The sequence below is a fragment of the Bemisia tabaci genome, chromosome 4, assembly GCF_918797505.1.
Source record: "Bemisia tabaci chromosome 4, PGI_BMITA_v3".
NCBI lineage: Eukaryota > Metazoa > Arthropoda > Insecta > Hemiptera > Aleyrodidae > Bemisia > Bemisia tabaci.
The window spans coordinates 9,791,961-9,818,544 of NC_092796.1; the positions used below are offsets into that span (position 1 = coordinate 9,791,961).

Genomic DNA, 26,584 nt, shown 5'->3' on the forward strand with positions numbered 1-26,584 from the left:
AACATCTCCATTTATATTAAATAACTTTATAATGTAGCACTATTACTATTGAGCTCCTTTAAGTCAAAATTTTGGATGGAATCTAAAAGCACTTTTGTGTTGACTCAAAGCAAGTCATTTTGCATTTACCTGTTTTTGAAAATTAGTCAGTATGTTGAAAGCCAATCGTCAAATCAAGCGTTTTGTTAAATGCCGAAGTGAGAAGCTAATGATTATGTCGATCCTTTGGGCTCATAATTTTCATTCTGCATGAAGCGACGATCAGCAAATGACATTTGACACGCATGAGTGTGTTTGAATGGAAGAATTTGTATGGAATTCTGGGTCATCTTGGGAGTCTTTTACTCATTCTAGCGTTTGAATGAAAATTTGTCTCAAATAAAGTCTGTTCGTTTTACAATACCTGTTTTTATAGTTCACCGATTAATATTGACATGGAATATGTTAGTCAATAGGAACAATCATTGATAAGTTTGACAGAGGCAGGAGACGTGCAAAACCCTGCGATTGTGTAGATATATGTATATTCCGTCCTTTGTAAGAACTTTCACCTCTCAATCAAAGCTGCCAATTGCACGTTAGCGCCATGAAACGCCTTCAAAATATGATGCTGCAACAGAGACTACATATCTACTGCAACCAAACTCTTTGACCAGACCATCGGCATCTATGAGGAATAAAAATTGGTATGAGTTAATTCTTTTGTCAATACTCAACGAGTTTTTAGTTTTAATCTATGAATAAGAAATGAGTGACTTTAAAGAAAATTTAAATTGGACCCGGACCCCCTGGATCCGGTAGACAAAGCTTTAGACTAGTTTTTTTTCGAACCATTGTTTTCAAACCGCTATAACTACAATTTGGTTATACATATTTAACCAACAAAAATATATATTTCCAGACCTTCTTTCGATTTTTTTCGTTCCTTCAAGTGTATCTTCTGATTATTTCACGCTATAGAGTCGAACAGTTTTCCCTAGAAAAAAGTGATCATAAGCGGACATTTTAAAATATGCTGCAATCGAAATCCGTAGCTTAATTATGTCAATTTCCACCATCGGTGAGGCATATTAGAATTTTGATACCTTATTCCCGAATTAAATGTTTTAAACCGTAACTTTACCATCATAACTTTGATAGTTTTCATAATCTTTGGGCATTTTTTTCCAAAAATGGCAGTAAAACAGAAAATGGCTGACAGTAAATGGCTATGCTCTGATGTGAATTAATTTTCTTTTTTCTTTCAATTCTCCCAAACCGAGGTCTCCTGGTCTGTTTCATACGTGAATGGCCACAATAACTAGGTAAAATAATTGATTAAAGAAAGCATATCTTCATCTACTGACACTTTGGTCGGTAATTTCCAATAGAGATTTTCTATGAACAGAGATAGTACAATTTAGTGACTTCGCACATTTATGTTTGGAGATCAACGCTCATATTCGCTTAAATATGACTGAGGTTGAAAGTGTTCAGCAATAAGGCACGGATACATGCTCAAATTTTCATCAATTTCCGATCAAATGGTGACTGGTGCGCTCCGCATCTACCATCAATTTTTTGGGGCCTGCAAAAATTTGATGGTAGATGATGGAACTGTGGGTCTCATCCGTCATTTGATTTCCACACAACCGTGCTAATTTCATGCTTATTTCAATCAACACGCTGTTTCAATTAATTTTAGATAACACTATAGATAACTCTCGACCGCCATTTTTGTCATCATTTTGATCAGAAACTGACGGAAATTTGAGCGTGTATCCAGGCCTATAGGTCTGACAGAACCTATTTTGGGAAAAAACTCGCCCATACAGCTCACCCCGACATTCATCAGTCATTATTTGGTGAATTACATCCGCAATAAGTTGCTCATCAATCATCAAAAGGTGAGAAGAAGTCGTGATCCCTTAACTTTAAGACTACCGCACCTGAATAATACATTGATCAGACTGTAAGTGCAGGATCTCTATAATAGAATTTTCTCTGGTCGGCAACGGCGCGTAAGACTGTACCTTTTTCAGGAGCGGATCATTTTCCAATTCTCCCGGTGGTTAATTGGAGGCGCGGATCGCTGCAAGCACGATCATTCACTTAAATGAGTTTCCCCTCTTCATGGCCTCCGCCGCAACCGCATGCTTTTCCATTATTTTCACTCGCAGCCGAGGAGGCGTGGTCGAATCGTAAATACTCGGATTTTAATATATTGATTTTCCTATTCCACGGACTCCGGAGCATTAACACCTCACGGATACATCTCGTTTAATTGTATTTGTGACTGCAGTTCCCTCGAGGAATATCTTTTTTTGGATATTCAATTCTTAAAGATGGGCTTGAGGGAACATCAGGGTTTTTTTTAAGATATTGTCGGAAGTGGACTGCATCAACCGGAATTAGTTTGCCTATATATCGTCTCGTCACCTTCCGACCAGAGTATCACAAGCCCTATGCGACGTTTTAAAAATTCCACCGCCATTTTATTTTTTACCGAGAAATTGTTGGTTGAATCAGGGCCGGATTTACCTACTTGCCGCCCATGGGCCGCCCGTATTTTTCCACCCCCTTCTCATTCGTTTTGAAACATCAATAGATCGTATTCGACGAAGGTTCGATGTATCGTTTGGTTCAAAACAATAGAACATAACCTCAAACAAAAATATTAAGATTTAATTTGGAAAAGCTGAAAATGATAAAATTCCTAACAATTTCACTTTTCATTGCCATTTGGTACTCGAGAGAAGCAAAATTTGATCACATAAGAGCATAAGACCCGTTACCTCATATTTCTAAATTGACTTTTGAGGCTGTGTTTACATATTGAACCAATCGAAATCAATATAAAATCACCTGTGTGATCTGTCGAATACGATCTGTAAAACCATCAAGTGCCGGTGGAGGAGGGGTGTATGAGACGCGTTTACTCGTGTTGGGCACATTTTTTTTGAAAGCCATGTCAACACTAACAAAAGTTCAGTTCCGTAAACCCATCCCTATTTGGACAAGGCCTTCCATGAATAAAAAATGAACGAAAAAATTATGACAGAACAAACACAAATGTGGTTAAAAATTTTAACTTCCGCCGCTGCGCCGACCGCACTGTGTAGGCGCAATGTGTGAAGTATTCATGCAGTCTTGTAGGCGCTATGCGTTTCAAGCCGACTGCTGCTGACCGCAGTGTGTTTGACGCAATGCGTGAAGTATTCATGCAGTCTTGTAGGCGCTATGCGTTTCATGCCGACTGCCGCCGCACCGCTCCGTTCCAGGTCAAATTGCGTGTTTGGTTCCTCTCTTAACTCAACTAATTAAAGGTATGAAACTCGGATCGTGAGATAAATGGGATGACTGATTTAACGAGCCAGTGCAACAGTTTTGAGCACATCTCCTTATTTTAATTTTTTGTTTATGGATTTTGCACCAGTTGATTATGCTTGTGTAATATTCTCAGGTGTTTTCCCGTTCTATTTAAGCTTTTTATGCACATTTTCTACTGTACTTTCTTGCGCTTAATTGATGATTTGAGTTCCTTTTATTCAGTTGTATTTTTTAACGCTTGTTCTTTTTTTTAAATTTTTATTCTTCTATAAAAAATATGTATTGGTTCCATCCAATCCTAACTTGATCACTCTTGCAATCAAAACTGCAAAAACGGCAAATTAAGACCAAGGAGGCTAGCGTGGAGGCAGATTCAATATACATCTTCAATCGCATCGCTAAGGTGCAGTGATACAACTATACGTACTCTCCGGAATGCGTGAGGTATCACACCACAATTGAAGGCGTTTTCAAAACTGCCAACTACATACCTGGATTCTTGTGTCGTGTTGTCTCTAACACCGAATGACGACAAAATCAGAAACTACTATACTTTCACTCTCAGGTAATAAGAGATTTTGTCGCCTTTTCTCGTCCGTCATTTATTTTCTGAAACCGATCTTTCGCTCTCATTTTTTGATACCTACATTAAAAAAGATTGCAAAATTTGTTGCCCCTTACATTTTGCCACCATGGGCCACGGCCCATGTGGCCAACCCCTTAATCCGGCCCTGGGTTGAATCTGTTTGAAAGTTTCACTGAATTTTATCGGTAGCACAAAGACAATTCAGTGTTTGCGGACAGCTTCGTTGAAGAATTCCTCTGTAAAAAAATAAAATGGCGATGGAAATGTTTAAACGTCGCATGGCGCTTGTGATATTTTGACCTGAAGGTAACGATATCAAGTTGCCTAATTTTCTGTTAAGTTTATTTTTATTAAAAGAGTAGTAAGAAACTTTCAGCCTTGAAATTTTGGGAATGCATTCTTTTCAGGGGAATTTCACGGAGAATCTCAATAAATGACGTTCCTCAGTTTCCTTGCAAATGATATGAAACGAGAGAAAATAAGGCAGTGTGAAATGTTGCCGGGCTGATGAATGCAACTCCTGGTAGACTAATGTCGTCCAGTTAATCGAGAGATTTCCTTGAATCTCTGAATAATGGAATGGTTGCATAGAGCAGAGATTTACGTGTATACTTGTAGGTAAAGAAGAAAATATGGGTACGCTAAAAAATATAGTTTTCAATCTGTTTAAGAAACAATATGTGTTGTTTCGAGACTCCTCATGAGCTAATCGACCTTAGCCTAGTAAGGCAACATATTCACCAGAATGATTTTCGTCGAGTTGAGTAGAAAAAAAGGAATTGTAGGTTGAAAAATCTCTCCAAAAATCCTACCGCGAGTTGTGCAAGATTTTGTCAATTTTTGTGCCAACCGATGACAGAAAATTGCATAGTAATTCGACAATTAGTGCTTCATATGAACACGACGGATTGGGATTCTAGTAAATGGTTCCTCTTCAAAGCAACATAATTTGAGCTGCTAACTTCAATCTGTCTCAGAACTTCGGCTTGGTAAGAAATTTTTGGACATTTTTTGTCCCAAAATATGGACTGAGGATTCCTCTACAAGAAAATAGAAAATAATTGTTGCAGTGTTTACTGGAAGGCTGCTCTCACACGATCCCCCAAGAAATTCAAAAGCCAGTGATAGATTTTTAACAGCGTTGATCATGTGACCATATAGTTATAGGAGCTGGATACATTAACAAGACCGACAGAAATCTGTTATTGGCCACAAGATTGCCTGAGGGCATGAGAATTCGATAACCACTGGCATTCTATTTTTTATCTACGTATGCTGTAGTAACGATACCTCAATCTCAACATTAAAGTCTTGTGGATAAAGGTCCCTTTTTCCATGCATGGCTGCATGTATGATTTTAAATTAAAAATAAATTGGTATGTTGGAGTTTTTTAGCCAACGTGCGTGAAAAGTTCAGCATAAAGCTGATATCTCACTATACAGAGGAAAAAAGCTCACACACAGGCATAATTTTTCCTCAAAGAGATACGCTGTTTGATGCAACACTTAGAGACAACCATTCAGGAAGGCAACTGCAGACGCGTTTCGGCCTTGTTGGGTCAATCCTCAGTGCAGCGTAGCATCCTGAATTTTCTCTCTTTGAGGGAAAATTATGCTTGTGTGTGAGCTCTTTTCCTCTGTAGTGAGGTATCAGCTTCATGCTGAATTTAACGCACGTTGGCTAAACAACTCCAACATACAGTCTTACGACCCTTGTGTCAATCGCAATCAGTTTGTGTTTAAAAATGAATGTTTAACACGTTCGCGTAGTCTGCGATTTAATTTTCATGATTTGTAGATAAGTATACGTTTTGCAAGTTTGAACGCCTCTTCATTCAACATTTTAAATCATTATGCTGGAAAACCGCGTTAATGAACCAAATTCAGGCCTGCTTCCGAATAGTTTCGCAAAGTACCCACGTGCTATGAAAGCTTTGAAAGTGACAGTGACGCTGGCGCGAGAATAGTTAATGATACATCAACTCCGCTGATTGTCCGAGTTCTATTCATTTTTCTGGAACCGCAAATTCTTGGCCGCATCCGACAAAAACGCCAGACCGAATCGGAGTTTGCATCAAATGCTAGCTATTCCCTTCCCAACCAATTATCATAATCATTTTGTCCGCGATTATGCTGGTTTCTCCATTAATTCAATTGACATTGTTGCCGATATTAAAATGATTACAAAGATCAAAACAGTCAATAGCCCGAAGAATATGTCAATGTGTGTGATTTCACAATAACGAGAGTAACAGTATCTCCAGTTTGATTTTATTGTTTTCAGAGACTGATAACAAACTAATTGAAATAAAATACAATTACCTTTGAGAATTTTTTAAATTTGTGAATTCGCACGAGCTCATGAAGGTAAATTATGAGGAATTTTAAATATTGAGGTCTCAAGACCACAAAATGTCGTGTCGGGCATGCGTAACCGACAGAATATTTTTTTCATCAATTACGCATAGCCAACTTTAAAATTTGTGTCCCAGTAGCTCCACGAATGTAATAATTGATTTTATTGTTTGCACGATTTTATGGAGAATCTTAAATGAAAAAAGTCAAAAATTTTGCATTAGTTCATTAATTCGTCAAAAATACTTGAAAACTCTGAAAACCTAATTAGTGACCACCACGGTCCATTTTAACGTAAAAACATCGCTTGTGCAAACTCGAAAAAAATAAAAATAGTAAAGTTAGAACTGCGTATCAGTAAATTTATCGGAATCATCGAATGGTGAAAAACATCCAAATGATGTTGCCATTAAATCAGTCTATTGTGCCGATTCGGCAAACATGCACGTGTGTCCACCAGGCGTGATCTAGTGGCAGTTAAAATACCCTAAGTGCCTGCCAAGGACAAACATCAATGTCATGAGATTCAAAAGCAAACTTTGTTGGGAAAACGATTTCCATCTTTCACGTATAAGGCGCGATATTCTCTCGACAGGAACGTCCAGTTCTCTCCAGTGTTTGTAGCCGGTGGGTGGCTCTCGATATTATTTCTTAAAGCCAAACCGAAGAAGTTCTAAGTAGTAATCATGGAGGCTGTGAAGATGTTCCTGTTGGTGTCAGCCCTGACATCGTGCGTAGCTCTGTTTGTCGCGGTAAGTATTTATGAATTTGAAGCGGTTTCCGACGAAAGGGCCTAAGATCAAAATTTTTATTTTTATTAACATTTTTTTTCTGGAAAGAAGCTATGGCAATGCATATACATTTTTATATTTATCTGAAGGTTTTTAAACAAATGTGTGCTACATTTTTGAAACTCACTTTAAAACTCCTTTTCATACTTAAAAATGTTTCAATTTACTTCAATTTCCTAATTTTTGCCAAGGGCGCAAGTTCGAAATTTCAAAGTATCCTTCAATGGCACAAAACATTTTTGCACCGACAAAATTATTTCGAAACTCTCTTAAACTGATGATGACACACCCTTTGAAGCGTCCAAAAAATGTTCAGTATATTGCTTAGTCATCTTCCTTGACGAGGAAGTCCGTTTTTTGCTTCTCCTTTCGAATTGTTTTGTATACTCATACGCTCTTCTACCAGACATCAATTTATTTGGGGGGTTTTTTATGCGGAGAAGAGCTGTACCTTTCTGAAAATGTCCGTGTCCAGTTCTCCTTATTTTGGTGCAAATTTTGAGTGAATTGTGATTTATTTCTCATAAAAATAATTTCATCACAAATTTTGATTTTCTGCCCAGGCACTTACAATTTTTTTAAAATTATATCCTGTGTTTTTCATAATTTTTGACGAATAAATGATCCCATCAGATAAAAATTCTCTGCAAAATTCGTCACAATTTAATGCTTGTTCTGGGGTTTCTTTAATTAACATACATTTTAAAATCACTCGGCAAGTTCAACACATTAAACCACTTGATAAAAGTCTATTTACATCAGTCTGATTAGAGCATCTGTTATGTAGTTTCCTCTTATGTATGTCAACATGTTATCATGCTGGTAACATTTTGGCAACATGTCATAAGCGTACCTAGGTTATCGTTAGCCAGCTCATAGGTTGCAGGCGCTATGCGTTTCACGCCGACCGCTGCGGAACGCATCGTGTTTGACGCAATGCGTGAAGTATTCATGAAGTCTAGTAGGCGCCATGCGTTTCACGCTGATCGCACTGTTTTTGACGTAATGCGTGAAGTATTCATGCAATCTTGTAGGCGTTATGCGTTTCACGTCGGCCGCTGCTGACTGCACTATGTTTGACGCAATGCGTGAAGTATTCATGCGGTCTTGTAGGCGCCAATACGTGTTACGTGCCAACCGCCGCACTGAGGGCTTCTCCTTTTCATCTGAAGTCCTCGTATTTATGGCTCTCTGCGCCGCGCCGCTCCATGCCAAATTGCGTGATTGGTTTCTCTCTTAACTCGACTAATTAAAAGTGCTGTCTCTTGTATCACCGAAAGACGAAAAAATTAGAAAGTACTATACTCTCAGGAATTGAGAGATTTTGTCGCCTTTTCTCGTTTGTAATTTTTTTCTGAATCCGATTTTCTTTTGATACCTACTTTTAAAAAAAATTGCAAAATTTGCCGCCATGGACCGCGGCGCATGTGGCCGCCACCCCCTCAATCCGGCCCTGAACTCCAGTCCTGGAAGCCACACTTACGGGCTATATAGACACACCATCAACTCAGAGGCCGGAAGTTCCGGGTGTAGCACCCGGAGCAATCAAAGCTACGTACTCAGCACTCGTAACTTTCGGCTTCTGAGCATAGTACGGACGGAATGTCTACATAACCCGTGACTTTTTTTCCAGTGTAACATGGTACAAACATGACAGCATTTAGTAGGGTAAGTTAGAGTATCTATATACGGGAGAGAATTGCCATCGCTGAATCGCTCTCTGATTGGTTCATCAATTTTAGGCTATCATGGAGCTCCAAAGTTGGACCAATATAAACAAACTCGACCCAGAGGAACATGTGTTATCGGCTGAGAAATGAATGATAATCACATTCAAAGGTTAATTTTTGGCAAAAGTATCCATCAAAGTTCGATCTGAACTCAATTCAGAAGTTTATTATTTAAAATTTCCATCGCATCCAAAATCACGCCTAGAACTTTAAGGAACTTTGTTTCCATCTTGTTTGTTTATATTGCGCCAAGCCAGGAGCGGAGGGGCTGGGGTTTGTTTACATTGGTCCAACTTTGGAGCTCCATGATAGCCGACCAGTCAGAGAGCGGCACACTTTTTCTGTAGTAATAGGATTGAGATGGCAATGGCAACACTCTCCCGTATAAAGGCACTCTAGGGTAAGTTTATTGAACCATGGTTAGCCCTGTCGAAGTGAAGAACTCTCATGGAAGGATCATCTAAATAGCGAGAGTATAGACAGATGAGAAACTCCGAAACTCCATCAGGCCTTCACCGATGCCTCTGCGAACAAAGCTAGGGCCCAGAAATGTAGCCAAACTTTGAATTTCAAGTATCCAGACCAATTTACTAATACAATTATTAGGGATTGTCGTTTATTAAGTACGTATTTGACTTAGCTTTTGCATATATTTACTCATTTTTGCGGAAGAACACTAATTTAACACTCATTCTTGGTCATCTTGGTTAGAATTGAAATCTGCAGACTCTGCTTTCTGCAAACTAGCAGTGACGTTTTGTGTGTTAGAAGTTGGTTAAAAGAATGGCTGCACTTTTTGGCCCTATGCTCTCCATGAAGCGATTTTTCCATACTCTCGCTGTCTAGGTACTCTAGATCATCCTACACGGAAAAAATTAAATTACTGATTTACCAATTAAATTGCTAAAAGAAGTGACTGCGATGTTTCAACGTAGATTAACAAAAAATGCTACTTCAATCACTATTGTAAGCTAATTTATTCACGGGGGTGGTTAAAGTAGCATTTTTGTGTTGTAAAATCTACTTTGAAACATTGCAGTCACTTTTTTTAGCAATTCAATTGTTAAATCAGCAATTTAATTTTTTCCGTGATATACAATCCTCGCTAAATTAATGTGAAAAATTGCAGGGTGACAGTGAGGATGACAAGGCCAGAGAAATCGGGTTGGCAGCGCTGACGGAGGCGATGAGCAGCAACGTGTGCGCCAAGTACAACGCCGATGCGCCGGCAACGGAGGAGGCCAACATGCAAGCCCTGGTCAAGTGCAAGAACGCGGCAGAGTATCTCTTCATGGAGCAGAGCATCAAGCGCCCGGAAGATTGCGCCACCATCGCCGGCGTCATGTGCGAAAACGACGAACAGAAGAAGATGACCTGCATGATCATCACGGAAACCGAGAAGAAACCCCTCTGCCACTGCGCTCAGAACTTCAAGGCTGAACCCAAGGCCAAGTAGATTTTAACACAGTTTATAGCAATGATCACCAAGAAGAGAGAAGGGAAAGTTCTGCACTGAAAAGAAAAATTACGAGTCATATATTGTCGTGCTAAGGGAAAACGTCGTATGAACATTCGAGAGTTGCCAACTTTCCTCCGATAAAATGTTAATTTTTGAGAAAAGTTTTGAATATTTTTCCTTGAAATTTTCAGGCACTTTAGATCAAAGCACAAACAAAATTACCTGAGAAATTAGAGGGAAAATATTCACAAATTCGCCTGTAAATTAGGGATTTGTCGAAGGAAATTTGGCAACGCCTGAAAGCTCATGCGGCGTTTTTCCTTAACACGGAAGTGTAGATATACCGTCCATCCCGGGCTCAGATGCTGAAAGTTCCAGGTAGCTTCGATTATCCAGGTGTTACGCCAGGAACTTGCGGCCTCTGAGCCCGGAACGCGGACAGTATATCTTTATAGCCGGTGAGAACGGCTTCCACGGCCGAACTTTTTTTTTCATTGTGTAAAAAAAGAAAGAAAGAAACTAAGAAAGAAAGAAAAAAAAAAACAGTTTGGTTATAGGCATTAACCGGGTTCCAGAGCTCGATACCGTTCGAAATCGGTTCTCGAACCTAAACTTTTGGATTGAACCGATCTGAGAAAAAGAGGGGTACTTTTACTAATCTTACGCTCGGTTTTTCAAACTGGAAAGTTCGATCGATATGGAACACCTAACTGCAGTTCATACGATCGAATATATTTGTCTCGGTTCATGTAACCGTGATTCCGGTTCTGGTGCCTTCACCTTCATTTCATGCAACCACCCTCTCTCTACGGATTGATTCAGGCCCTCGAACTTTTTCAACATTTCGGCCATCTTAACTCTCTCTGCAGATCAGTTGGATGCATTTATATCAAACGGAACTATATGTGCATTATGACGTGAGCCATGTTATGCACATATGCTCATGGGTCTCAGGGTTCATGTCTTAATGCTCATAGTTCCGTTTGGCAGAAATTCGTCCAGTTAAGGATGGAGGTTCAGTAAATCGAACCGAGCAGTGGCGTGGTGTGAATGATCGATTATCGATATTTCCCCATTTGAGCTGTGGTTAAGAATCGATTATTAGGGTGTTCGCCTTAAACACCTTAATAATCGATCATTTTCCATAGGTTTAAATGGCAGATCAATCGATATAGCGCAAAACACGCCACGCCACTGGAGAGCGCATATTGCACCTCAAGCTAACATTTCATGTTACGAAACTTTATTTTTTCAGCAAAAATAGGACTAATCAGAAATTATGGTTCTAAAAATGGTCCCGATAGTCTGAATTCGAATTTTTTTTGAGACCTAGGGTGCGAATCTATACTACTCGTATGTGAATTTGGGGTTCGTCTAACTTGGGGTGACCAATTTTCCATTCCGTAAAAGAGCTCTGGTCGTTGAAATTGACTGGCAAAATCAAATTCTGTAGTTTAAAAACCCGGTTCTTTCTTCTTTATTCGATTTCATTAAATATCATTTTGATTTAGATGATCAAATAATTTTTGTTTGTTTTTCCTATGGCAAAATTTTCGAATCTCGTTGTCACTGTTCAGTTACCGTTACCAATGTTTTCTCCATTTATGAATTTTCAATTAAATTATTAAAGATGTTAAATCCATGTTATTAATGTCTCCATGATACCTCGTACCAATACATATGTGTACGTTCATGTTTTATGCACTCAACTCATTGGACTTGTGTGTGCGTCAATACGAGTGGACGGAAATGACTTAACATTGAAACTTGAACTTTTTTTTGCAATCTACCGATAAAATTGACCTAAGATTACCGATTCCACAGGATGGGGCTCTCGCGTTCCTACGAGAACTTCTGCGGTGTTAAATAAGTAAGAAATCTAGTATTTAACTGGTATTAAAATAATCATTGAACCCGATTCACAATTAAACTACAGGTGAAATAGTAAAACAAAAAGTATAATCAAAGAAAGAATCACTTGAACAAGATAATAATTTATCATTCTTTCACTAACCCTATCCTTTTCCTGATGTATGAGTGGTGTGTTTCCGTTCTCACTGATTCAAATATCTCTACTAGGGGCACAAGAACCGTCCTTGGTACTGGGGAAAATATTGAGTAACTCGATATTTTTCTGACTTCGCAAGTGGGATTTTTCCTTGGGACAAATCCCGCGGTACCACTCCGCGGAGACAAGGCCTAAAGATAAGAATCCGCCTAGGTGAAGATAAGTTCCATCTTCTCACGCTGATCACAAACACACACATTTTTCTTCCGAGGCCCGCCATCTTCACGGCGCCCGCGGGCTCAGACGAAGCATAAGGGTTAGCCGATTTATAGAGAGCAAAGATTAAAGCACACCGGAGCAGTTCGCAGTTCTCGCTCGAGGCCCTGCGCAGGGTCCCCAAACTTCCTCAAATACCCGCTTGAAAGCACCCCGGACACGGGTGTAAAACCCGAAAAGGCGGCAACCTCGCGCCTCCGGTTTGACACTAAACGCTGCAACGCCAACCTCGTGATTAAAACTTATTTCATGGTGAAGTCCGGTAGCCGTTTGCCCGGCGGCCCTGCTCCAGACTTTCAGGAGCAGGGCATTAATTAGTTGCGCATGCTTAAATCACTTCGCATTTTTTACTTTCCGCCCCTTCCGCCCTCCCCGCAACCCCCACCCCTCCGGAGTCCTCATGAATACCTGATAAAATCAATTCGAGTAAAGGTGCCTACGATGAATTCCTGGCAGGGATCTAAGAGGCTTTTGCCAGCTCAGCTAGGGGCAGGTCCGTTCCTCAAAGCTTACCGTTGGTCAAGACACAAAGTCCTCGAATATTAAAGAAATGGGCTGCACCACAGTTTCACACACACAGAAAAAAAAATCACAATCCGAACTTTACTCCTAACTGATTTTGGCGCCAGATATTAGGGTAGTTGCACAAGCCAGAGGTACGTACGGTTACGTCAGCTGAAAGTGTGGTTTCATCAACCATACCTCTAGCTGGTGCCCTCACAGTCAGCATAAGTGCGATTGGATTAACTATACCGCTGGCTAGTGCTGTCACTTTTTTATATAGCGGGTGCTAAAATACTCTTATGGCTGGCGCCAAAATCAGCTAGAAATATGGTTGAGATCGTGATACTTCTTTTTCAGTGCAAGTTCTATTATTGCATCGCATTTGACGGCTTTCAAAAAACGTAGGATATAGCCAAGATACATATCAATTAACCAAGCGATATTTTGGCAATAGAGTCATATCACAGTTTCTCAAATTCATTACAAACTTTTTGGAGCTTCGATCAATTTTGATTAAACGCTGTTTCTTTTCTGCTGATTATTCGTTAAAATGAACACGACATTTTCATAAAGTGTGAAGAATTTGATCGAGTTAACCAAAAGCCCGTGGACCCTTAGCACGGACACAACAACGCGTTACAAAGCTGAAGCTGCTGGTATTGCGATGAATTTATCTACAATCGATCACCTTACGATTGTTCGATCAATCAATCATTCCTAAATTTAATTTTTTTTCTGAGTCAAATCATGTAATGTTTCAAGTATTATTGGAAAGTAAAATATTTGAATCTTCTAACGTAACTTTAATGCTGATCTTGTGAATGTTGCAAATCGAAAGACGGGAATATTTTCTATTTGCTCGAGGGGGTCATACTGTTGAAATTATTTCAATGTATCTCCCAAACTTCCGTGCATAAAACGCAACGTATTTTTATCATAATGTGCGACTTTCAGGGATTTTTGGGGAAAATTCTAATGATCCAAAAAGAATCTACGTAAGATTTGATGAATTTTCCGAGAGGGAAACGATGTTTGAGCTTAGGTTTTACAACAGCTGAATACATCGGCTATACTTTTGCGTGAGTGGGCAAGAAGTGCAGCATCTGGGAGGATGGCCGAAGGGTGGCATCACGTCGTGGCATCGGGCGCGGCAGTGTGCGGCGGCGCGCCAGTTCGATGGACGTTGCGGCGGTCGGTGCCCACGTGACGTCATGATTACCCCGTAATGACTATGATCACCGATGACGGACACTACGGACAGCCGAGCAGACACATACAGAATACAGAAGCTGGCAGAAGCCAAAAGCGCTTCAGTTGCAGATGCCACTCGCACTCGCCACTCGCACTCGCCACTCGCAGGTGGTAATCCCGTCGCCGAGAGCAATGTTTGGAAGAGGCAGGATGGAAAGAAGCTGGGCCTCATTCCATGCATTCGTGAAAACTCTGAAGGAATGAAGATATAGGACAGCATCATGGATCTATTTGGGAGGCGATATTGATAATTAAAAGCTGGAAATGGAGATGTTGCATGTGTGAGGAATTTCTGATTTGACTCTTGATTCTTATGTAAAAGTTCGCGAGAAACACGATAGTCCCACTGGTTTTCTCTGAAATCAACTCCCAAGCTCAAAACAAGCTCTCAAGTTGAAGCCAAAATGGAGGAAATATCCCACGTTATCCTGAGAGTCCACCTCTACTTCAAGACAAACTCTCCATGCAAAGATAGGGAGCAAATACATTGACAGGGCTGCCACTTTATTTGGGGACTCCAAAACTGAAAACACGGCATCACTGCTAATGTATTTGCTCCCTATCTTTGCATGGAGAGTTTGTCTTGATGTAGATGTGGACTCTCAGGATAGCGTGGGATATCCCCTCCACATTGGCCTCAACTTGAGAGCTTTTTTTGAGCTTGGGAGTTGATTTCAGAGAAAACCAGTGGCACCATCGTGTTTCTCGCGAACTTTTACATAACAATCAATAGTCAAATCGCAAATCCCTCACACAAGCAACATCTCTATTAAAAGCTGGAAATTGTTTAAAATGCATGACGTATCATGAGGTCCTTAAATGGATCGCGTTAAGCAGAAGCTGATGCCCTATGACCGGCCTCCCGCAAGTTGACCGTAAAGTCGTTATAAAAAAACTTTGATCGATCAATCTCTACCGAAGCGATGATTCTTATCGATCAAGATTAGTTAACAGTTGATCCGCTGTATACCAACAAACTTCAAGCTCATGCAAGTTTTATTCAAATCACCAGATTTTTTTTTTAAAAAGAAAGTAAAGCAGGGCCGGATTTAGAGGGTGGCCACATGGGCCGCAGCCCATGGCGGCAAATTTTGCAATTTTTTTAAATGTAGCTATGGGGAAAAATCGGATTCAGAAAACGAATTAGAATCGAGAAAAGGTGAAAACATCTCTCATTTCCTGAGAGTATATCTCTAGTTTTGTCGTCTTTCTGTGATACAGTAGACAGCACTTTTAATTAGTCGAGTTAAGACTAAGAGAGAAACCGAACACGGAATTTGGCCTGGAACGGCGCGGCGCAGAGAACAATCATGACGAGAACTTGAGATGAAAAGGAGAAACCCTCGGCGCGGCACGACGGTCGGCATATAACACAAATTAGCGCCTACAAGGCTGCATGAATACTTCACGCATTGCGTCAAAGACAGTGCGGTCGCTGCGGTCAGAAGCGGGCGGCGGGAAACGCATAGCGCCTACAAGACTGCATGAATACTTCACGCATTACGCCAAACACAGTGCGTGCAGCAGCGGTCACCGTGAAACGCATAGCGCATACAAGACTGTAGGAATACTTCACGCATTGCGCCAAACACAGTGCCTCCAGCGCGGCGCGGCGGTGGAAGTTTAATTATTAAACCACATTTATGTTCGTACTTTCATAATATTTCCGTTCATTTCATATAAATGGAGGGCCTTGTCCACACAGATATAGGTTTACGGAACTTGACTTTCGCGCCAAGTTCCGTGATTTTTTGCTAGTAGTGTTGACAGGGCTTTCGCAAAAAATGTGTCCAACACGAGTAAACGCGTCTAATGCACCCCTCTCCCTCCGGCACATTGACTTGATGGTTTTTGTTGATGTTTCAAAACGAATGAGAAGGGGGCGGCAAAATACAGGCGGCCCATGGGCGGCAAGTAAGTAAATCCGGCCCACACATTTAAGTGCTTCACATCGTGAAGCACACAAATTTCACATAAAACGTTGATTACGGTAATTTGTTGCAATCCTACAGATTTATGGCAAAATGAACGAGCGGAAGCATTTCGCCAGAGGTATGATCCAATCCCAGCCACCGACATAGTTCGTTCACTCCGTTTCGCGCAGATGGAATTTCCTTCATCGGACGGGGTAGGCAAAACGCCCTCCTGCAAGCAGCTATAGTGGTATCAAAACTACGTTTGCCATTCCTCTAATTTTTAAGGTATTTTGCCGAATCACCGGCGGGACTTTTGGAAATCGACGAAATGCCCAGCTTTTTCAACTTGGGATAGCTATCATGACTCAACATCCAAGTGACATTTTTTCCACGAATATCTAAGAACGGACCAAAAAAACCATACTGGATAAAAAGAATTAAAAATCATGATGTTTCGATGTATGAGTCCTCTGGCAGAAAAATGGTTCAAGGTAAATGCGATGCGCATCATTAGAAGTAAATACATGAATTTTAATTTATAATTACTTAACAACGACTGCGAGGGAAAGTAATATTTAATCAGTCTCCACATTAAATGTTTAAGTGATTGCCTAATTGAGAAATAACATCAACAACAAAGGTAATTGGATAAAAGAATAGTATGTAAAAGCTGGATAAATAAATTACCCTGAAATATCAGGGGTACCGAAGAGGAATAATTTACAAATACGGTAGCATAATAGTACGCGGCTCCTCAAATACTCCACAGTGGTCCACGAGCGCGCACCACTTGCACAGATAATTGACGATGAGGAAACAGATTGGTGAATTAATAATAGTGTTGAGAGCAACTAGGAATTTCACTTAGCGGCAGATAAAAATGAAAATTATCTAAATGCTTGAATTACGAGTGGCGTAGGGTCAGGCTGGGCAAAAAGACCACACCCTCTCGTTTTTGTACCAGGCGCCGGGCACTGACGGTCGAGAGAGAACGAGATCGCAACCTCCTCATCGTAAAAAGAGAGAAATTTAATACAAAAATTATGATAAGAGCTGCATGAATTCTGTAATCGGCTGGATAATGAAGATTGATAGGAACGTCTTTCGTCAAATTACAAACAAAACATTAAACGGAAGATTTTTTCGGAGGCAGGTGAACGGTGAGGCCGGTTGGAACTCGGTCAAATATTAATCCGTCTTGTCGTTACAGCTACTTCATTTTAAAATCGTTTGTTACAGTTAGGCAGGGACCTTTTGACTGCCTAAAGAGATTAAGCATATTTTAATCGACGTTGCGAAGTTGAGAAAGTGACATTGCATGCACTCTGGAAAAAAAACACATTGGATCTAGAGTCCAGACTCTTAAAAACATCGACAAGAAAAAATACTCTTGATTCAATCGGATTTTTGCTTCAATCAAGAACCAAGCCTCTTAATTTGAGCGGATTTCCTTTTGATCTAAGCAAAAATCTGATTGAATCAAGAGTATTTTTTCTTGTCAATGTTTTCAAGAGTCCGGACTCTAGATCCAATGTGTTTTTTTTTTTTTTTTTTTTTTTTTTTTTTTTTTTCCAGTGCAGTCATTCTGCGGGAGGGGAGGGAGTTGGTCCTTCAATCATAGAGTCGTAATGTGAATGGAGGAGCTGACGCCACTTTTCAGGATTTTCCAGGTCCCGAATTCCGAGACTCCTGTGTCACGCCGGGTCACTTTTTTGATACATGATCGATTGTTTTCGATACGTGGGGGATCCGGCCATCCGATGTAAACAAAAATGATAGAAATTACTACGTATTCTACATCGCCATTTTGGTTCGAAAATGCCTCAAAAAGTGACCGAAGTTCGGCGCAAAGCAGCCTGATTGTTGAAATTTATGTCGGCACGACAAGAATCGAAAATCGATATATTACACAGCGCAAATAGGGCTATGTCTTGTCTTATCGTGCCGACAAAGCCAGTTAAAGTTTCAACAATCAGGCTGCTGGGCTCGGAACTAGTCGACCAGAAAATGGCGCAGCTCTCCCATTTATATTACGATTCTATTTACACTGTGCCCTTAGTGTGCGCGGGCTGAATCCCAACACGTGAAAAGAAGGATCACGACTTTATAAGAGCCTGGGTGGAGACGATATTTTAGAGATTCCTGTCCTATCTCATAGTGAATGGCGCGAATAGTGTGAAAGTTACTTACCATATTCATCACTCAAATTCGTCAAATCGATCATCAATTTTGACTGATGACTAAACAGATGAGCAATCCTATCTTAATTTGTAAAAACGCGCCGAGCAAAGTTCTTAGCCCGACATTCATTCATTAATGATCGTCTGAATGATTCATTATGCAACGCCTCGTAAAGTATGGCTAGGGTTTTTATTTTTTTAGTCGAAAATGCGCTTAGCGTGTAAAAGAACGAAGCATTGCCTAAGTTTATACTAATTTGCATTCTTAACTCTCGTTAATATCAAGAAAAAAAATAGATTTCCGGCCCGAACTTTTAGCCCGTTATAGCTCCTCAAAGTTTGGGATAAAAATTAGTATTTTCTTTCTTGTGACGACAGCTAAGAAAGAATGTGCATGAACCTAGACACTTTAACGTGCTTCAGTACGCCGAACGTATTTTAATTTTATTTTTCCTTCTCGGAAAATCTGTCCTCATTTTAGGGGAAATGAAGAAGGTGCATTCCACCAAAACCAGCCAACACCTCACCTATGTAACATTCGGATCAGTGGGATAGTATTTCCAATGCGAGGCAGTTTTGAAGATAAATTGATTTTTAATCGAATCAATTCTTTATTTGTTCTTTTTGCAAAAAAAAAAAAATAAATAATAAAAAAAATAAAAAAACATCCGATCGATTTGTTCACTTTTTTTCATTGATCAAAGATCAGAGTGCTTTCGTCACAATTACATGAATCCTTTCTCTCTCGGAGTGTCTTTCTTCTAGTTCGTGAGGGGGAGGGGGGATGGCTTCAGGATCTACGGCGACTGAGCAACTCTACCGTGCTAAGGAAAAACGCCATATGACCATCAGGCGCTGCCAAATTTCCATCAATAAAATACACATTTATTGGAGAAGTTGTAGGTCTTTTCCCTCCAATTTTTCAGACAATTTCGTTCGTGATTCAATCCAAACATATCTGAAACTTTCAAGGACAAATGGACCGGGTTCAACAGAAAGGAACCAAGCCACATCAGTTATTGCCAAATTTAACGAGGCAATTTAATTTTTTACAAAGAAGTTTGTGCGGATTACTTTGAAAATTTCAGGGAATTCGCTTCGTGCTGTGCAGATAATTCACTGAAATTTGCACAAAAATCCGCACAACGGTTTTCATGTAAAAACTTAAATTGCCCAATTAAATTTGGCAATACCTGATGTGGTTTGGTTCCTTTCTGTTTAACGCGGTCCAAATGTGCATAACTTTCTTCAAAATTACATGCTTTATCCGGAGAAATTTGGCAACTCTGAAACGTTCATACGGCGTTTTTCCTTAGGCCGGCAGTACACCTCACCTGTCCCCGACTCGGCGTATGGAGTCGCGCTCGGAGGACTGAAACAAATGACGGCAATCGGGCTAAGAATCCTTGAATCGTGCATTAACAAATTGAGCGGGAAGACGAATGCTCGGGCTGCGGGGTCGTGGCGATGAAATAAAATTAATTCGACAATTATTAATCGGCTACAGCGAAAGCAGCTCCGCGATGTTTGTTTCTAATTTTTCCCCGCGAGTGGCTCCCACTCCGATCGGACGTTGGCGATCCTTCACCGCCGCTGCCCGCGTTAGCTCCTCCGTTGCCGGGCTGGGGCCTTCGAATTTCAAGAGATTCACGCCCACTTACACTAAAGTGATAGCGGAGAGAGCTGCACACTGAAAAAAAAATCCCAAGCTCCAGGATAAGCATCCTTTAGTAGACCACAAAATTAATACTAATCCTGTAACTGAAAATAATAACAAACTAATGAAATACAAAGCGGCAGAAATTTTACAACCCGAAATTTTAAAAATAATCCTAGAAATAACGTGCAATATTCAACCTATAACAGCCTCAACTTACAACAATATAAAATAATACAGCGTGAAGGAATGGTAAATTCTACCAATCTTCAAGTCGATTCTGCCAGAGAAATGGTTATCTGTATCAGTAAAACAGCAAAATTCATCTTAATTGTATGATATCAAGACATAAGAAAGCCGTAAAAGCGCAAAAAAATGACGTAGTTTCAGGCAAAACCGCCGTAAGTGACATTTTCCCTCCGAAGAACCAATGAAAACAGTGTTTTAAAGTAAATTCAAACCCTCTTCTGCCAATTTCTAACCTGAAAATGCGTTCTTGTGTGTCCAAAACGCAACCACGAAAGCATGCAGAAGATAGCACTTACAGCTTTCTTGCCTAACATGAAAATGAGCAATACCCTCTTTATGTGATTGAAATAAAATTTTCGATTTTTAGTAATTTAAACGATTTCTAGGAGTCGTTAGGATGATTAGTTAAAATTTGACAAAGCACGGAAGCTTCTTTCGATAAAATTTTCCGGTCACACGCTTCTAAGCCCGTTTTCTCAAAACTTTAATTTTGCACATACCTCGCTCATCGCTATCACGGCAGAAGAGACCTTCCACTGGTCTCTTTGCGACAGGTGAAAGCTTTTAATTTCGGGGATTCAGAACTTCCTCATGAACAATTTTAAGGGAGCGACAGTCATCTTACCTACCATGTGGATAATGAGCTTCGGGTGACGTCATGAGCCAAACAAGTCACCCAAACTTTGATTTGTTTCCGAAACGAAACTTCCACCACGTTTTTAACCGACCATCAACCTAGTAGGTAGGTCACTAGTTGAATGTTGAAGTCCCGAAAGTAAAGGCTTCCACCAATACCAAAACACCAGTGAAGGATCTCTGGTCTCCGATTTTAGGGCCTGAAAAGCCCATGTTAGTCTAGTCTCTAGTCGTATGAGTTAAACGTCTTCCGGGATGAAGAATGGTCATTTGTGGCCATTAATTACGTGCGATATCTTAGGCGCTGTTTTCTGGGGATATTGCGATACTATGTTGCTTGGAAATATTGAAAGCAATCGAAAAATATTGACCAAAGAACTGTCACGCAGGTGATTGAAACACAGTTGAACCAAGACAAAAAAACCCCTAAAGCTCTGTTTTTTGCTAATACCAAACCGCAATATCCCTTTGCAACTGTCTCCTAAGTAATGCTGCCTCAATGTTGCCACGACATCCCCTATCAATATTGTTCACGGGGAATTGGAGCAAATTTGCGAAAATATCCCCTATAGGTTAGTGAAGTCCATACGTATGCGTGTACACTAGTTTATGGCTGATCTGCAGTTTCCAATTAATTTATTGGGTAATGCTGCAAAGTTTTTCATAGGATTTTACTCAAAATGCGTAGTTTTTTGCACTCATTGACAACATGCACGTGACTAGAGCCAGCCACCCGATGTGACGGCCGATCTGTTCTTTTCTCTTCATATTCGCACATCGCAAAACACACATACAGCTGTGTTTACATATTACCCAGTCTTGTCAAAACTAACACCTTTGCGCCAGAGATGGTTCTGCTCCGTAGCTAGATCGGCCACTCTTAGAGAATTCAGACTCTTACGCACACGGAGACAATGAAATAATCATAAGTAAACGAAACTATAAATTTGCGAGTGACTTTTTATCATGATAAAAAAAATACATTTACTTTGAATGTTTTTAGTAGACAAAGAACTAAAGTACCAAAATAAAAAAATGAGCCTCCAAAACCAATCATTATAATAACTGTAAAGTATAAAGGTGGAGCTCTATTTTTTGGGTAGGGGCTTTTGAAAATTTAAAACTGCTTACGATTCTAAAAAAGGTTTTGTATTTACACGATTTTAATATACGGAGGAGAAGGAGGGTATACGAGGCTGCCATTTTAATAATGCATAAATCACTCGTAATGAACCATATTACGAAGTGTCATGAGTGTTCCTCTTTCTAACTTGGTAAAACCTTATAAAAACAAGAAGAATAAAGGAAATAATTTGCGTATACCACAAATTTCTTTTTTTTTTAAATTTTTTTTTATAAAAGTTTCAAGTGTAGATTTAGCATGGCAGATCTCCGTAATCCTTCGGCTACCAACTTGAAACTGTCCTGGATGATCTGGTTGTCGTCAAATTATCGAACTACGATCTAGGTATTTTACTGCGGCGAAAAGACTCTGTAGGGACGTAAAGCGCCTTAAGGTGATTCGATGGACGCCATATTTTGTGTCAGAACGGCATGCGATGTATCGCATCAATTGATTCCATTTTTTTTAGCTACCCGTCATTTTTCTCCAATTTTGAGATCGCAATTCTGTTGTCAGGAGACTATAACACTCACTTACCAATTTTAACAAATGAATTCAACGAAATAAAGGCGTGGTTTTTTTAGTGAGAGAAAAAATCGCATTTGATACTGATATCGAAAATCGAAACTGCACTCGAATGCGATATTTTCTCTCTAAAAAACCTGTCTTTGTTATGTTGATTTTTTTTTGTTAAAATTGGTAAGTGAGTGCTTTAGTATCCTGACAATAGAATTGCGTTCTCAAAATTGGAGAAAAATGACGAGTAGCTGGAAAAATGGAGCAAATTGATGCGATACATCGCATGCCGTTCTGACACAAAGTATGGCGTCCATCGGATTACCTCAAGCAGATATTCTTGTTTAGCATTTTTCGTAAAAAACTAAAAAAGCAAGATTCTGATTCACTAGACGTAACGTTTAAAAAACAAATTGCAGCGATTTGCCGGCCACAGACAGGCTCGTGGTTTTCTGTGTCATAGGTTCGGCAGACAACATTAATTACTTGTTTTGACAATTACTTTTATCTAAGTCCCCTCGCGAAGCGCTTCCGACTACTCAGTTCCGCTCACTTGGTTCCAAATCACCGTTTATTTTTCGCTAAGGAGCTAATAGGCAGTGCATTGTGTTTTATTCTCTGCCAACCGGCATCCTTGACTTTTTCCTTGAACTTTTCGAGTGCAGTATTGGTGTGACTGACCCTTTTGTGATTTTTGCCCTTTTCGTTAAATATTACGACATCTCTTAAATGTTGAGCTTCGAAACTTGTATGTGCTGTTCACCTGACATGTGACGTGTTTTCACTTGTACACAGTAACAAAAAATCATATCGATTATGAAAAAAAACGGTTTAATGGAAAACAAATCACGGTGAAAGTTTAACATTTTAAAGTAACGATTTGTCGTCAACCTCTCTCCATCCTAAATTTAACGCATTTTGAAAAGTAAGCCAAATGTTCATAAATGCATCTCAGTTGGACCTATAGTGTAAAAATCTCTTTAAAATACTCAAACAGTACTTGCCATTTGTTTAAACTTTTCTTGCGTATTTTACCAATTTGTTTCGTTTGAAAAATTCCAACTTAATTGTGTTTTGTGGCGTGAAAAAAACTGTCCTATACCTTTTATCTTAAAAATGAATTGACCTAGAATAAAGAATCTCAAGAAAAAGAACAAACATGAAGTTATCGGCATTATACCTACAGTTGTCAACTCTCCTCCAATCTTTGTGGAATTCAGATTCTAGTTCACTGAAAAGTAAGTATTCCGTTACAGGTGCCCGAGTTATTTCTTGATATTAATAGTATGCTAGGAAGTCATAGTATATACCACCCATTAATGAAAACACGAGTATATAACCTGCATTTTCATGATAGTGCTGGAATATAGCATTAATAAACTGATGACATACATTTTTCCTGAAAAAATGAAAATTTTAACCGATAGAAATGTTAAAAATAATGAGGAGCATTTATGAAAGTTAAAGGCACTTTGTTGAATAGAGAGGAGGATATAATAATGTTGCTCACATAAGATTCACAAAATGACGATCAGTATTTATTTCGAGATGCGGGAATATACACTGGTTTATGAAACAATTCAGAATGTAACACTTGGACCTTCTCAGAAGTATTATGCCCAACACAAATGGACCATCCTTTCATAAAAGACTTCTCTTTTTCAACACAGTAGTATCAATCATCTCATACGGCATTCAGATCTGGGCCCCCACACTAAAGATTAAGAAAAATTTAGATAAGCTTAGACAAACATTAAGACCCATGAAAACATCATTAATCGCAGGATATAAAACAGTGTCTGATCTTTCTCTGGGCTTGATATCAGCCATCCCACCTGCTGACAAACTATACTACTGAAAACTATAATACGTCACAATGCACCTTCTTTTGAATTTCGGACATAAATTGTAACCTTTCTTAATAAACTTCACTTAACCCCCCCCCCCAAAAAAAAAAAAAAAAAAAAAAAAAAAAAAAAAAACTTGGACTTTACTGAAAAATGCCTGAAAATGTGCGAGGAGCATGACACAGAGGTTTCCGGGTCTAAAAACTGGAAAAGGACCTCGATTTAAGGCCAGTGATGGCTTTTATAGCCGCTGTGACATCATCAGTCACGCTATGAATTGTAGAGTTCCAATCTTATCGGTATAAAGTAATCATAATTGAGGGGTTAGATAAGAGATAGAAGGGGTGAATGAACTAAAAAGAGGCTGTTTTTAATTGAACCAAAGAAAAATACGAATTTGGAAATACGTTGAAACTGAATTTTAAAAAAATGAAAAAAATTGGACAAAGGAAGAGGAAGACCATGGTCTGTACTGACTTAAATATGTATAATATGCTCCAAGCAATACTCCAACGGTAATGATCAATCGACAACAGTACTTTCGGCCGTATTGTAAATTTTTGTCGGATGATTTTCGAAATAAATGTTTGATGCTTGATGACTGTTTTAGATACACATATTTCAATTAAAAAAAAAAAAAAAAAAAAAAAAAAAAAAAAAACTAACCTCGGTATTTAATTTTGAAATCCATTGATCTTGCTCAGAATTATTTGCGCCAAAGCCGAGGATCTACTTTGAGTAGCGGTCTTATTATCAGATAGATACAAATGTTTACGAAGCAGTCAGAGACAATGGTTACTAGAGTAAAACAAGGGGGGAAAACGGGAAATAATGCTAAAGTAAAATAATAAAAAACCCCCGAGACGTTTTGACTAAAAACTGATTCATTTTCAGTCCGAAAATAAAATAAAAATTAAAAAATATCTATAATAAACCCTGAGACCTACCTACTCGGCCACCAACATGTAAATTTCAGGTTTTTTCATCGATATTTTTTATTTTTATTTTTTTTGTATTTACCGACTGAAAATGACTCAGTTTTGAGTCGAAACGTCTCGGGTTTTTTATTATTGTATTCTGGCCTTGTTTCCAGTTTTTCCCCTTGTTTTAATCCTGGTCTTATTAACGCTGTTCAAACTTCTCAAGATTCCAGGATACAGCGTGAGCAGCCGATGGAGAGTTCTGAGGAGATTAAATGGACACTCATGCCAGACGGTCGGGGAGATGTGAGGGTAGCCATCCTGGATGGGTTGCTGCCTGGTTCCGAGCCGGACGTCCAAGACAGTGTCAAGTTTTTGCTCTACACCCGTCAAAATACAAAGAAACCAGAGGTCGGCAAGATGAACTCTACGTGTCGGCCCGTCTTCAAGTATTTCAACTCCAAGAGGCAGTCCAAAATCCTTATCCACGGCTTCGGGGACGATTCAACCTCGTCGCTTATGTATCCTGTGCTCACAGAGGGTTGGTGTGTTGATATTTACCATAAGCAGATATCTTACGGGGCCTGTTCTGCCGTACTAAGGAAGAACACCGTATGAGCTTTTAGATGTTGCGAAATTTATTTCAATAAGAAATGAATTTACTCGGAAAATTATGAATATTTTCCCTCAAATTTGTCAGACATTTTTGCTCGCAATATGATTTAAAATATCTGAATATCTCAAGGAGGAATATGGAATAACTTTCCTCGAAAAGACATGTTTTATCCGGGGAAATTCGGCAACTCTCGAATGTTCATATGGCGTTTTTCCCTAGGACTGGAGTATTATTCCCTAGATTTTCATGCATCATATCCCGAGAAAACATGAATGTTATAGAAAATAGCCTTTGAACCGGTACACGTAATCGTTTCATTGCACACAGTGCGATGGATGAAAGAAAGTGTTTCAAATTTTTTCCAAGTATTTATTGGTAAATTTGAACCTGAAGTTTGCGTAAAGCTGAATTTTTCATGGAAGTTTTCATTTCAATTGCAGTTTTCATTAAAGTAACCTTAAAATGCAGTAATCATCATAATCATTATGGGAAATGTTCCAAAATAGGAAACTATATTTTTTTTGGAAAGGATTCAGCTCGTTAAATTGAAAATGGGCTACGCAATATACCGCATTCATTTGAATTAAGGGTACTTTTACTATATGTATTTAAAAATCTAAATTTTCGTTTCTATTCCTATTTTCAAAATTATCTG

General features: G+C 39.3%; 2 protein-coding genes across 2 annotated transcripts; both read left to right on the plus strand.

The window, feature by feature from the left end:
* The first annotated feature begins 6,814 nt into the window (after positions 1-6,814).
* Positions 6,815-11,868, plus strand: LOC109043340 (uncharacterized). Its single transcript, XM_019060533.2, has 2 exons — positions 6,815-7,002; positions 9,901-11,868. Exons 1-2 carry the CDS (start codon positions 6,937-6,939, stop codon positions 10,225-10,227), a joined length of 393 nt encoding a protein of 130 aa, XP_018916078.1. The 5' UTR covers positions 6,815-6,936; the 3' UTR covers positions 10,228-11,868.
* An 11,008-nt stretch (positions 11,869-22,876) lies between these two features.
* Positions 22,877-26,503, plus strand: LOC140224359 (uncharacterized). Its single transcript, XM_072299028.1, has 2 exons — positions 22,877-23,784; positions 25,540-26,503. The coding sequence occupies exons 1-2, from the start codon at positions 23,706-23,708 to the stop codon at positions 25,929-25,931; spliced, it is 471 nt and encodes a 156-aa protein (XP_072155129.1). The 5' UTR covers positions 22,877-23,705; the 3' UTR covers positions 25,932-26,503.
* The last annotated feature ends 81 nt before the right edge of the window (positions 26,504-26,584 follow it).

Excerpts from the sequence above, each read along its gene's own strand:
- LOC109043340 (XM_019060533.2), top strand. The coding sequence starts at position 6,937 with ATGGAGGCTGTGAAGATGTTCCTGTTGGTGTCAGCCCTGACATCGTGC. Across the intron at positions 7,003-9,900 it reads GCGTAGCTCTGTTTGTCGCG|GGTGACAGTGAGGATGACAA; the intron begins GTAAGTATTTAT and ends GAAAAATTGCAG.
- LOC140224359 (XM_072299028.1), top strand. The coding sequence starts at position 23,706 with ATGAAGTTATCGGCATTATACCTACAGTTGTCAACTCTCCTCCAATCT. Across the intron at positions 23,785-25,539 it reads AGATTCTAGTTCACTGAAAA|ATTCCAGGATACAGCGTGAG; the intron begins GTAAGTATTCCG and ends AAACTTCTCAAG.